Source organism: Aptenodytes patagonicus, chromosome 1 (genome assembly GCF_965638725.1).
Source record: "Aptenodytes patagonicus chromosome 1, bAptPat1.pri.cur, whole genome shotgun sequence".
Classification (NCBI taxonomy): Eukaryota; Metazoa; Chordata; class Aves; order Sphenisciformes; family Spheniscidae; genus Aptenodytes; species Aptenodytes patagonicus.
In genome coordinates, this window is record NC_134949.1 from 26,015,804 (window position 1) to 26,028,606 (window position 12,803).

The 12,803-nt window shown below is 40.3% G+C and overlaps 1 protein-coding gene across 1 annotated transcript in view; it reads right to left on the bottom strand.

Annotated features, from left to right (window-relative positions):
• Window positions 1-12,803, bottom strand: part of CPED1 (cadherin like and PC-esterase domain containing 1) — a 156,498-nt gene that overhangs the window by 72,667 nt on the left and 71,028 nt on the right. Inside the window, exons 12-17 of the mRNA XM_076330198.1 lie at window positions 12,282-12,451; window positions 10,252-10,311; window positions 6,525-6,592; window positions 6,147-6,191; window positions 4,083-4,269; window positions 1,020-1,188 (exon numbers count right to left, since the gene is read on the bottom strand). Coding sequence (XP_076186313.1) covers window positions 1,020-1,188; window positions 4,083-4,269; window positions 6,147-6,191; window positions 6,525-6,592; window positions 10,252-10,311; window positions 12,282-12,451 — 699 coding nt within the window. The remainder of the gene's footprint in view (window positions 1-1,019; window positions 1,189-4,082; window positions 4,270-6,146; window positions 6,192-6,524; window positions 6,593-10,251; window positions 10,312-12,281; window positions 12,452-12,803) is intronic.

A 12,803-nucleotide genomic window follows, 5' to 3' on the forward strand; every position in this document is an offset into this window, starting at 1 on the left:
TCCTCCTGGATGCTCTAATATTTAGAATGAACCCACCAAACCTTTTAATCTGCCTGAAATCCCACAGACAAAAGCACTGCCCTTGATTATGATTTACCATGTAACTTCCTTCTTTGAATCAACTGGCTTATCTTTGCCCACTATATCAAGTACCAATGTTCAGTCCTCAAACTTTGGAATCCAAACAGCTCTTCTCCAGCCCGTGTACCAGTTTTTCTGTCTTATGAAGAATATCTTTAAAACCATAGTTTCGCTAACTGAAAGCTTCACTGTTCACTTTATTTCATTACCTTTCTTCCAATTTTGTGTCTAATTCAGCCCGAGCTCCCCTTCCCCAGCCCCTTTTTAGCCCTATCGGACAGACACTCACCCTTTTTTTCATTCGAGAGACCCACTGCTTCCTAAGGATTGTTATTTTTTAGGAGTAATTTATTTGCATTCCCAAACTTATATTCGGATAAATGTGATGTAAGTGGCAATCATCCCTTCCTTCGGAATCATCAGTGGGTTTTTTCCATTGTGTTTGTTGGTTTCCTAGAATAAACACTTTTCATTCATAAATTATCTAGCAGCATTTGTCTTGAACACTGGTAAACATACTGTCATCATAAATATCTTTCCTGGTAAAAGGATTTCCATGGCTCCAATGTCACAGATAGATAGTTATGAAAACTGCAGGCTGCCCACTGCGTGGTACAGAGGGACTGTTTTCTCACAAGCAAACAACAGCTCTCTGATGGGTAAGGTTTTGGCTGACCAAAGTAAGGATTAATTTACCTGGAGCTCTCAAATACATGGTAACTATAACAGGTACTTATGCTGAACTACTTTTTATATCCAAAATGTTGTGTAAATGCTGTATTTCATACAATTACAGCATATAGAACTCAGATTCTAATTTCACCAAAACTGACTCTACACCAGCATTGGCCCATGTACCCTAATTTATACCACTGGATGAACAGAAACCAGTTAAATTTACTATTAATTTGTATAGTAAAAGAATATGGAGACAATACCTGTACAAACCCACACATCACATAGTCATCAAACAAAGGCAGACTAGGGCGGTCCTCTCGATAAATTGTGATTTTGTAGCTGCTCACAATCTGAGGGCTGGGCTGTGAATCATCTGTTACGAGAACGATGACTTTGTTCAATCCAAGACCAAGGGGGTAGTTAGCAATGCTGCAAGGCAAAACAGGAAAGAAGTGGAATATACACTAAAGAAACAAAGATTTACACTGCTTTATCTATGTCAGCTAAGCTTTTCTTGCTCCTTGAGGCTTCTAACTTTTTCTTTCTCTTACAAAATACATATGAGTTTAAATAAACAACAGTGTAAAATAAGATTTGTAACAATTTACAATTCTTTCAGGAAGACAAAATACTGACAGTGAAACTCAGTGAAAACAGCTTCAGTGGCAGTGGTAACAATTCTGACATGAAATCTGTGAAGGGACAATAATTCCTGGCAGGTCCAAGTTCATGGTGAAGTCACAAGGGAGACAAACAAGATCAGAGGTGTCAGCTAGCCATTGAAATTGTCCACTAGCCAAATGTGATGGAGTCCCAAACTGCTCAGAGTGACAGACAAGAGCAAAGCTGGACTGTGCTCTTCTTCCCTTGGCAGGGAAATGAGAAATGCTGAAAGACACAGAACCTGCACATCCAGGGCTTTTACTTTTCAGTGTAAAGGACATATTGCTATTCTGTTTTCCTTTTACAAGGAAGAAATGTCTTAAGTTTTTTGCATGTATCCCTGTTGACTGCCAAGGTGGTTAATATTAAAACACTAAAAAGTTGGGTGGAAGGATTTTATGGGAGCTTCTTTTGAATTGATAAATCAAGACTAATTTCTTATTGAAAATATGGGAAGCATATTAGGCATTAGATCAGTAACAACTGTACAGACGGTCTGGTTATTAGCAGACATTCTAGGTCAAAGCATCTGCTTCATAGTCAGTCAAAAGATGGTGTGTTGCATTGGTGCTTCATGCCATGAAGCAAAGCTAGCTATGTAACGGTTAAGGATTCTTCCTCCCAAGCGAATTCCCTTTTATCCACTCACTAATGGCTAGTATGTAAATAGGCCAGTTCTCTGGTTCTGAGGTACCTGACCCAGATAAATAAACACTTTTTGTCCCTCCCAACATCCAAAACCAGGTCATGCCCAAAATACCTATTGGGATTGTCCCTGGCCCATGCTGCTGTCTGTGAGAGAGCTGGTTGGGAAAGCCAAAATTGTGCCAGGGATCATAGTAGCAACTAAACATCATGGATGATTGTGAGTCAGTGCTCAAACCTGATGTTTAGTGATGACTTTGCTCTCTCCCCTATCCTCCAGCTTTATACTTCTCTAAAAGATCAGATAAGCTGGGACTCTTGCTGATGACAAGACGACTCACTTAGTGGATGAGGGAAAGGCTGTGGATGTTGTTTACTTGGACTTTAGTAAAGCCTTTGACACTGTTTCACACGGCATTCTCCTGAAGAAACTGGCTGCTCATGGCTTGGACGGGTGTACGCTTCACTGGGCAAAAAACTGACTGGACGGCCGGGCCCAAAGAGTTGTGGTGAATGGAGTTAAATCCAGTTGGTGGCTGGTCACAAGAGGTGTTCCCCAGGGCTCAGTACTGGGGCCAGTTCTGTTTAATATCTTTATCAATGATCTGGAAGAGGGGATTGAGTGCACCCTCAGTAAGTTTGCAGATGACACCAAGTTGGGTGGGAGTGTTGATCTGCTCGAGGGTAGGAAGGCTCTGCAGAGGGACCTGGACAGGCTGGATCGATGGGCCCAGGCCAATTGCATGAGGTTCAACAAGGCCAAGTGCCGGGTCCTGCACTTGGGTCACAACAATCCCATGCAGCGCTACAGGCTTGGGGAAGAGTGGCTGGAAAGCTGCCCGACAGAGAAGGACCTGGGGGTGCTGGTTGACAGCCGGCTGAACATGAGCCAGCAGTGTGCCCAGGCGGCCAAGAAGGCCAATGGCATCCTGGCCTGCATCAGAAATAGTGTGGCCAGCAGCAGTAGGGAAGTGATCGTGCCCCTGTACTCAGCACTGGTGAGGCCGCACCTCAAATACTGTGTTCAGTTTTGGGCCCCTCACTACAAGAAGGACATTGAGGTGCTGGAGCACATCCAAAGAAGAGCAACAAAGCTGGTGAACAAGCCTATGAGGAGTGGCTGAGGGAACTAGGGTTGTTTAGTCTCAAGTAAAGGAGGCTGATGGGAGACCTTATCACTCTCTGCAATTACCTGAAAGGAGGTTGTAGCGAGGTGGGTGTTGGTTTCTTTTCCCCAGTAACAAGTGATAGGACAAGAGGAAACAGCCTGAAGTTGCACCAGGGGCAGTTTATATTGGATCTTAGGAAAAAATTCTTCACCAAAAGGGTTGTCAAGCATTGGAACAGGCTGCCCAGGAAAGTGGTGGAGTCACCATCCCTGGAGCTATTTAAAAGACGTGGTGCTTAGGGACATGGTTTAGTGGTGGCAGTGTTAGGTTAACGGTTGGACTTGATGATCTCAAGGGTCTTTTCCAACCTAAATGATTCTATGATTCTATGACAAACCCTTATAATTCTGACAAAAATGGATCATTCTGAATGAGTATACTTGAACTTATTTCTTCTTTTGATCCCAGCTGCCCTACTGTGACCCATGTAAGCACACTGCTGGCTGAGGGACCAAGCCAGCGGGGCAGTAGCTTAGGCCACAGTGCAAAATAAAGGCCTGGATACAAAAGCTCAAATTCTTTGCTGTCTACTGTGTGCAGTGTAATGATGGTCTGTTCCCACCCATCTTTGATGCTGTCAGTGACTGGAGAAGCTGGGGGAGATGCTAGCCACTATGCACTCTGTAAAGCTAGGGTTAATTACGGCTTGAGAACATATTACCATGGCCTTCAGGACATTGACAAATAAATACAAATTTCTGAGTGTTGAACTCCCTCTGACTTTCCTGTGACTAATCTATAGGCATTCTGTGTTTTTGGAAACACAAAACAATTCTGTAATATTCTGACGTATTTCCAAAGTTAAGGACACTTTTAGTTTTTACAGTCATATTTTGTCGCTCATACCTTGGCCCTTTCTTCTCGTCAAGGTGTACTTGGCATTGACAGTTAGAGGGTTCTGCTCCTATCTTCACTGTCACCATATCAAATGGAACTTCTGCGTAGTATTCTTTGATCTTTGGGTTAAACTGAGGATTCAAGTCCAGCTGTGGACGGGTGAAGATCTGCCTGATATGAGATAGGGTATCTTTATCTGTTCCAAGAAGGCATCAAAGAAAAAACTGTGAAATGTATGAACATTCTTAAGTAACATGCAACTTCTGGCAGATTGATAACATGTACAGTGGCAAGATTTTTAATGCCTGGTCACTCTTTGACTGATAATCCTGCTGCAAGGTCTTAATGGAGTTTGTATTGGCACTTCAGAGAAATTTTTAGACCCTGAAGGGATTTTAATCATTCAGTGCCCAATGACTCTAGTCAGAGTCACAAAACTCAAAGTCTGAGTAAGCCTTTGAAAATGCAAGGATTAGGTTTGGGAGATCCTGTCTCCAGTTGGTTAACTGAAACTTAAAGAAGAGTTGGGCCAAAATTCATAACCTACTTAGGTACCAGCCTGTGTACAGGGTTTATGTACATATGTAATTGCCAATAAAAATCAAAATAAGTTAGACATACTCTTACTGTTCATAAGAACAAGTCACATGGAGATATCTAGACCCATGGGGTCATTTGCAGTACAGCTGGAAGAATGTTTTATTAAAATTCCTAAATCAACAAATTCCAGCTCCTTCCCTGTGTATGAAATCTCCACAATCAAATCCTATTTGCTCAAATGTATCCTTTATTTTGTAGTGTTTGCCAAATGACTCATGAGAATAATTATTTGCTGGCAACCCACTTATGACAAATATTTTAATCCAACCTATTGAATTCAGATTTACAGTATAATTACACATTCAAAACTTGCTTTCCACATATATTCTCTAGTATGTGTTTAAAACTGGGTATTTCAGAAAATACTCCAGCCAGGAAACTCTTTTACTATAATATCTGAAAAATCTTGTGGCTTAAAACATGGCTTAAAAGGGTCATAAAGGATGCAAGCAGTTCTATGTGGCCTTTTCTACCTTGAAATATCTGCCTTGAGAAACAAAACAGGGCAATTTCTGTGCACTCTTGCATGGATTAAAATGTAAAGGAAGTTATTCCACTGGAAGAGCAGAATTTGGGCTAGATTTGTAGGGGAATAGAGGCTTATAAATTGACACACAGAAGGTACAGATGAGTATAAACAGTTCTCCAGATCCTGTATGCCTTACCTAGAAAGGTTATCTCACTACTAGCTCAAAAATAAGGAGGAATTTTCAAAATAAAATTAATTGAGGTATTTTCAAAATAAAATATCATGCAATTGGAATGCTGATGTCAGTCAGCCAGCTCAGGAGCATTTCTGACCTCTGACTGACACAGAAGAGTTCCTGTAGGCACCATGAGATCAGTAACAGAGGGGAAATAAGGCTCAATGGGTAGAAAAGCCTTTCCGCCACAGACCAATTGTTTCATGTTTATAAACCGACCCCTCACATAATGTGTCAATGAGGAAGGCAGCAGAAAGCATTGCTCCCACCAAAGACAAATATACTTTAAATCTTTACATATCTTTAAATATGCTTTAAATATTCCTACAAGCAGACATTTTAGAAAAACTCTTCATCTCTTAAGCAGCTCTTCAAAATTCCACCATTGAGCTGAAGACTGGCCTTATACAAGGCTGATTAAACTCCATACAAGTTTAAAGGTTATTCCACAAGAAAAAATGTATGCTAAAGTTCTTAGAAATAAGGGGCAAAAGTCTAGTGAAGTGTGGCAAGGGATAAATGAGTGCTGGAATACTCACATTGATATGCACGCATAGCAATGTTAACTTTGTGCTTGAGGCTTATTTAACATAATAGTCCAATTATTGAGTGATTCATAAACATTCTTGCTACTTAAAAATCCTTTTTTTTTTTACATAACAGCCTGCAGGCACTCCATTTACTGAAATGTTATGCAGAAAAACCCAAGAAATTTGTTCAAGTAATCTCTCTTCTTCTCCCTTAGTGGTCTAGAAAGACCTTGACTTACCATAACTGCATGGTCTTTCTTTAGTCTTACTGGAATAATGCAATGCTGAAAGATAAACAGAAACAATTAATAATTTTCTGCTCTAAGCCTGATTCACAGTCCTATAGGAGAAGGAACTCTCATTGTGTTAATTATAAAAAATACAGTGTACTTTTATTCTTTTCAGTGTGAGATCTTTGCTTTAGGCTCATGAACACTGCTCGTGGGCTCAGCAGAACAACTTACACAGATAAGGAAGAAATCGTTCTTTTATATGTAGTAAGCCAAGACCTTCCAGCTGGAATGCAAAACAATGTAATCTAAATCATACATGGTATCAGAATTAGTACAAATAGGAAAAACATACCGTATATAAAATACCTTATTCTGATCCCTTACCTTCATGATTCTTCCTGAAGTCAGAAAGAACATTCTGCTTAGGACTCACATTTTCTTGAGAAGAATTCCTGTCAATTCAATAGCAGACATATTTCTACATGAATGGAAGGACCAGAAACCATGGAATGTTTTTCAAAAATTTCTATATGGCAACCCAGGGCATATGGTATTTTAATATTCTCCATGGAAAGATGAACCTTCTGGATTCATGTTCCCAGCATTAACAATATTACCTTGAATGAATGTGGCAGAAAACACACATTCCATAATAAATGGTAGGATATAACATGAAAAAAGAAAACCAGAAATAAATTCCAAAACATAGTTGAAGTGCTGGGAAAAGGAAGAGTGACTATAGCCAAGAACAAAGTAACCCAAACCATATCTCTTAACTGTTTGTATGATGCTTTTTTGTATATATTTGAGGTTAAAGTTAGACTGGATCGATGGGCCGAGGCCAACTGTATGAGATTCAACAAGGCCAAGTGCCGGGTCCTGCACTTTGGCCACAACAACCCCATGCAACGCTACAGGCTTGGGGAAGAGTGGCTGGAAAGCTGCCCAGCGGAAAAGGACCTGGGGGTGCTGGTCGACAGCCGGCTGAACATGAGCCGGCAGTGTGCCCAGGCGGCCAAGAAGGCCAATGGCATCCTGGCCTGTATCAGAAATAGTGTGGCCAGCAGCAGTAGGGAAGTGATCGTGCCCCTGTACTCGGCACTGGTGAGGCCGCACCTCGAATCCTGTGTTCAGTTTTGGGCCCCTCACTACAAGAAGGACGTTGAGGGGCTGGAGCGTGTCTAGAGAAGGGCAACGAGGCTGGTGAGGGGTCTGGAGAACAAGTCTTATGAGGAGTGGCTGAGGGAACTGGGGTTGTTTAGTCTGGAGAAGAGGAGGCTGAGGGGAGACCTCATCGCTCTCTACAACTACCTGAAAGGAGGTTGTAGCGAGGTGGGTGTCGGTCTCTTCTCCCAAGTAACTAGCAATAGGATGAGAGGAAATGGCCTCAAGTTGCGCCAGGGGAGGTTTAGATTGGACGTGAGGAAAAATTTCTTTACTGAAAGAGTGGTGAAGCATTGGAACAGGCTGCCCAGGGAAGTGGTGGAGTCACCATCCCTGGAAGTATTTAAAAGACGTGTAGATGAGGCGCTTAGGGACATGGTTTAGTGAGTATGGTGGTGTTGGGTTGACGGTTGGACTTGATGATCTTAGAGGTCTTTTCCAACCTTAATGATTCTATGATTCTATGATTCTATGATTTGTTCAACAAGAATTAAATATAAATGAAGGCCTGTGTCAAGGTGAGTATCTGTACTGATATTAGCATGAATTCATATAATGGAACATCTATGTGTTTTGATTTGTTTGCTAATTCAAAACAAATCACATGATCAACATCCAGAGTATATATATAAATCCTCAGTGAAAAAAGACAAGTCAATTGCAACAATTCATTAACATGGTAGTGGTGCCCATATTGCTAACTCTGCAGATTTTTTCTTTCATATAGCATTTTGGGAGCAGAGTAGAAGAAAGGCAGTGGGCTTCTCTCCAATCCATGTACTGGACCTCTAGCTGACAAAACCTTTTCAGAGGTCCATTAGCATTTCTTGAAGCTTTCACATGTTTTCCTTCCAGTGTTTTCCATAGAAGGAATGAAGCAGCTGGCAGATCTGTGTGTGTCTGTGTGTGCATCGACATGTAGTTTTGAGCTTGCCGTGTCTAGACACCACCCTAATTTCATGCACATTCATGACCTCTTTCAAAGGAGGCACTTAACAAACTATTAAAGAGTTTGTTTTCCAGGTTATTAGTCATTTTGCACCCCTCTTTCTGCTTGCCGAGGAGGTAATGGCTAACACCTGTCAAATACGTTTTTTCTCTCCACTGTTCCTTTTTGCATTGCCCAGTCCCAAACCCTATTGTAAGGTGAAAACAAGATGTCTTAACTCTATAAAATGCCAGACTTTTGTTTAGCCAGAGGACACCTCAGGATTGTGGCAGCCACCACCAGTGCAAGGCCCCGGCTCCCAAAGGAACTGCATGACCTGCATGTGTCAATTCTGTAGATTGCTATTATCATCAGACAACATTAAGAGACATATAATAACTCTATCTAATTACAGCAGGGTATCAAAATGTAATATTTAGAAATTATATTACAGAAAGATACTCAGATTACTGTATTTATCTCTGCTGAAGACTGGACTTTTTGATTATCAGCACCATCAAGTTTTCCTTTGTCCAAGCTCCTTGCAGCCAGCAGGACTGAGGAACGATGCAGTTATGAAGCTCTTCATCAGGCAGGGAGCAGCTGAGATCCTGGACTCTGCAGAGTCCTTTCCTTCACACGCTGTTACTCAAGAAGGGACCTTCATCTGTATGAGCGGCCCCTTATTTACTAAGTATCTAGGAGGAGCTATCAAGTGCAAATGTGCGCATTGCCTACACACTTTGCAATTAGCTCTAGTGAAACTAATGACTATATGTTAGGTACCCTAGGGGAGTGCATGCTTGTGAATGTACCCTTTGAGAGATCCCTACTGTGTACATCACAAACTATTGACAGTGAACCTGTCTTTTAGGAATCTCTCTGATTCAGCAAATGAAAAAGCAACGGATTGACAGCAGCAATAGTAATGTAGCTCTGATGGTCTAAGCAATCAGAGACATAAGCAATGAAGGATGTATAGAAATAGATAATATCTTTCATAAGATTAAAACACAAAAAGGAAAAAATCTGGTCACTTTTGGGGCCTCTGATGGATGTGTTAGTTGTGGATGGTGCAATTTTTAATAGGTCATAAAGTCAATGTTAAGACCATATTTCAGTACTCAGTAGAGTTATGAATTTTATTTCTTTAGATGATGTTTTGTAGGTGTCTCTTGAAAATGAGGAGCCACCAGGGGTAATTTTGTGAAACATGATCACTAGCAATTTTTTCTGTTTGATTAACTGGCAGTGTGAGCTCTCTGTTTTGTAGAGTGTTTGCTTGGCTTCAGTCACAGAGTTTTTGTGAGGGCATTTGGTTCACCGAATGAAGTATCTTGTGCTGATTTTCAAAACAGAAATACAAAATTGCACACTCAAGAGTGGGATTGGCTTCCTGGCGCTTAATCCCAACTGTCTCTCTCCTTCCCTCCTTCCTTCTGTCTCTCATTCTTCCCATTGCAGATCAGTGATCTTATACCAGACTTCCTTGCTGTTGTCGTCTTCTGCTTCATAGTCTGAACATGTTTGTTTCTCAAACTGCCCGGGTGATAAGCATGACCAAGTTAAACTCCAATAAATTATTTTCAACCCAAGTTCAGTTTGAGGGCTGCTGCTTCTATTTTGACCTAACAAAAGACTTGCATATGGGAAGCTAATAACACTTTTCCAAATATATCAGTTGATTTCATAAAAGCATTTGCAACTTTATTGACCTTCTTAGGCTTTTGTCTTATGCAAATACAAAAGGGTTAGCTTTTCTCACTAATCTGATTCTCCCATGCTACTCTGCTGTCTGACACAGCCAAACATACTTGCCACAGTACTTCATAGCCCCTATTCTAAATGACAGTAATGACATATGTCTTAGTCATATCACAAGTTGAAACTGCATAGCGTTGAAAAACAGTGCACAAAAAATGCAGAAAATTATTTCAGTGCACATGGTAGGTACCACTCCATCACTTCAAAGAACTTTGTCATATGTTATACCAATACATCTGAGATGGTCATTCTCACCTAGGCTGTAACCATTTCATTATAGTTTGAGATGAGTTTCTAGAGTTCTTCTTGCTTCTCCTGTGGAAGGAATTCAGAGAGTTCACTAATACCATTTAAGGTTTCAATACTAGTCATGTAGATGAAATGGGTTAAGAGAAGTACACCAGGAAACTTCTTTAAATCCTGTCTCCATCCTATGGATGGATTCATGATCAGTGAACAGCATAACTGTGTAAGACCTAAGTCAGAAGTAATTATTTTTCCCATAAGTATCCATGCTTGCCTGGTTGGACAGTCAGCTATGCATATCACTGGATTTTGCAAATGGAAATACCAATTTTGCATAGTCAGAAAAATAAGAACCGTTAAATAGATCAACCGAACAACCTGGCCTTCGCTGAAGTTCAGGAAAAGTGTTCTGATATACAAATTTATCAAAGCTGGGAATCTCAAAAAAGATTAATCAAAGCTCAACGAAAATGCATACCTGAGTTATTTGGGGAGTAAGCTCTACTAAGCTCTTTCTCCCTTGCAATTAAGTATAATTACATGCATATCTGACACATGCATCACCATCACATGCATGTAGCTATAGGAGTGGAAGATTATGATTTAGCAATGTCAAAACACATGGTTTTTTATACAGTGAATGAACAGAATGGCCTATGCCCTGGAGAAAGTTCATGGTACTTCTACATATTTATATACATACAATAATGTTCAGCTCGAAGAAAAAAAAGAGGCCAAGGGGCTTGCTCAAAGTGAGTGAGTGGCACAGCTTAGATTAGAACAGAAAGCTGCTAAAGGTTGGTATGCTTTGATATGCAAACCTAAATATTTTGGCAAAAGGGCAAGGGCTTACACATGAATGCAAGCAGCTGCATCTCTGTTACTTTTCATGGAGTGGCCTGCAGTAACAACAATAATACTTAGCACGTTCATGGAACTGTGTATTTTCAAAACACTAATAAACAGTTACCTAGCACAGTGGTAAAGTATAAGCTCCACTTTGTAGCTAAGCAAATAAAGATACAGATGAATATTGACTTGCTGAAAGCCACGCCCAATTCAATGAGGAACAAAATTAAAACTTAAGAAATCTTACAGATGCCTTATATAGTCATTATGGCATTGTCCAAGCAAAATGTACAAAATAATGTCATTTGCACATTTTACTTGAGACTCAGTGGAATGGAGCACAAACATTTTCTAATGTGCCTCTGTTCCAAAGCCCTTGTTTGTGAAATAATATATGCCCGTAGTCAATAAAGAAGTATGGCATACATGTGTATGAAACATCATTAGCCAGGACAGAATGAGCACAGAAAACACATTTTTTACATATTTTATACTAAACATATAGTATACCACAACTTTTCTCCTTCCCTCCATTCCTTCCTTACTCCCTCTTTTCTTTCCTCCTTTTCTTCCTTCCTCTCTTCCTCCCTTTCTCCCTCCCTCCCTATGAAAGTTAAAATCTCTTGCCAGAAGCTCAATGGATCCAACCTTGTCATTACAATATTTTCCCAGCTTTTCAAAATTAGGATCTCAGAGTATGGTGCTCTTTGACCTGTCTTTTCTTGGACAGAAAATTTAGAGCCACTCAAAATTATTAGTCCCTTTTGGAAAAATCTTCACCTGCAATTTTGTATTTTCTTTACAGTTTTGCTTCTAATTGGTGAATAAATTAAAAGATGGTCTTAACGCTGGTAAGCACTCCTAATTTTGAGTTTACAGTTGCCCAGAAACAACCTACCTAATTCACTTCATATTTCTTAGAAAAAATATTACTGTAGCTTCAATTAAGTTTTTAACCCAGAGTCCTCTATTAGAAATGGGCAAAACTGTCCTATGTAGAAACCTAGCTGCAACTCTAATGGCAGAATGGCTGACAGTGCACCATGATGGGATGATCGATCTTCATCACAACTGCTGTAAATCCACCTACATCTACTGAAGGATTAACTTTTATGGTGCTCACTGGAGCTACTGCAATTAATATAATTTGAGAAACTACTCCTGAACATATCATATAATAGCTATCTTACCATTCTGAAAAATTTGTATGTGCCTCTTTAGTCATGAACTGGAATTGTTCAAGTAAACTGGAAAGCAACCAATGCACAGTCAGGACTGAACCAAGCCGCCTCATTGGGTCTACCATGTGATAAAGGTCACGCAGTAAAGTTTGAATCTTGGGTGCAGCAGAAGGGAAAAGCTGAGAAGAGAGACACTGATTAGAGACTACAGGTTATAATACTCGTAAAATGCAAAGAAGTAAGAAATGATCGGAAGACAGTGTATATAGCATACAGATGGATTTATATTAATGCTCTTTCCCACATGTGTAGAAAATGACTGTCTTGCCTGGCCGTGCAAATCAGGATTACTAGTACTGACATGGAAGTCTAACTCCTTTGCCTCTGATTCGACTTCCAGATCTATTCAATTCAATCCCTCTTCAGAAAGCCTCATCAGTCTCCAACCCTGATACTCATTCAGGAGGTCTAGAAGAAATCCTGATATCATGCAGACTTTCTGAACAACAGATCCAGTTGCAGATCTTTTAT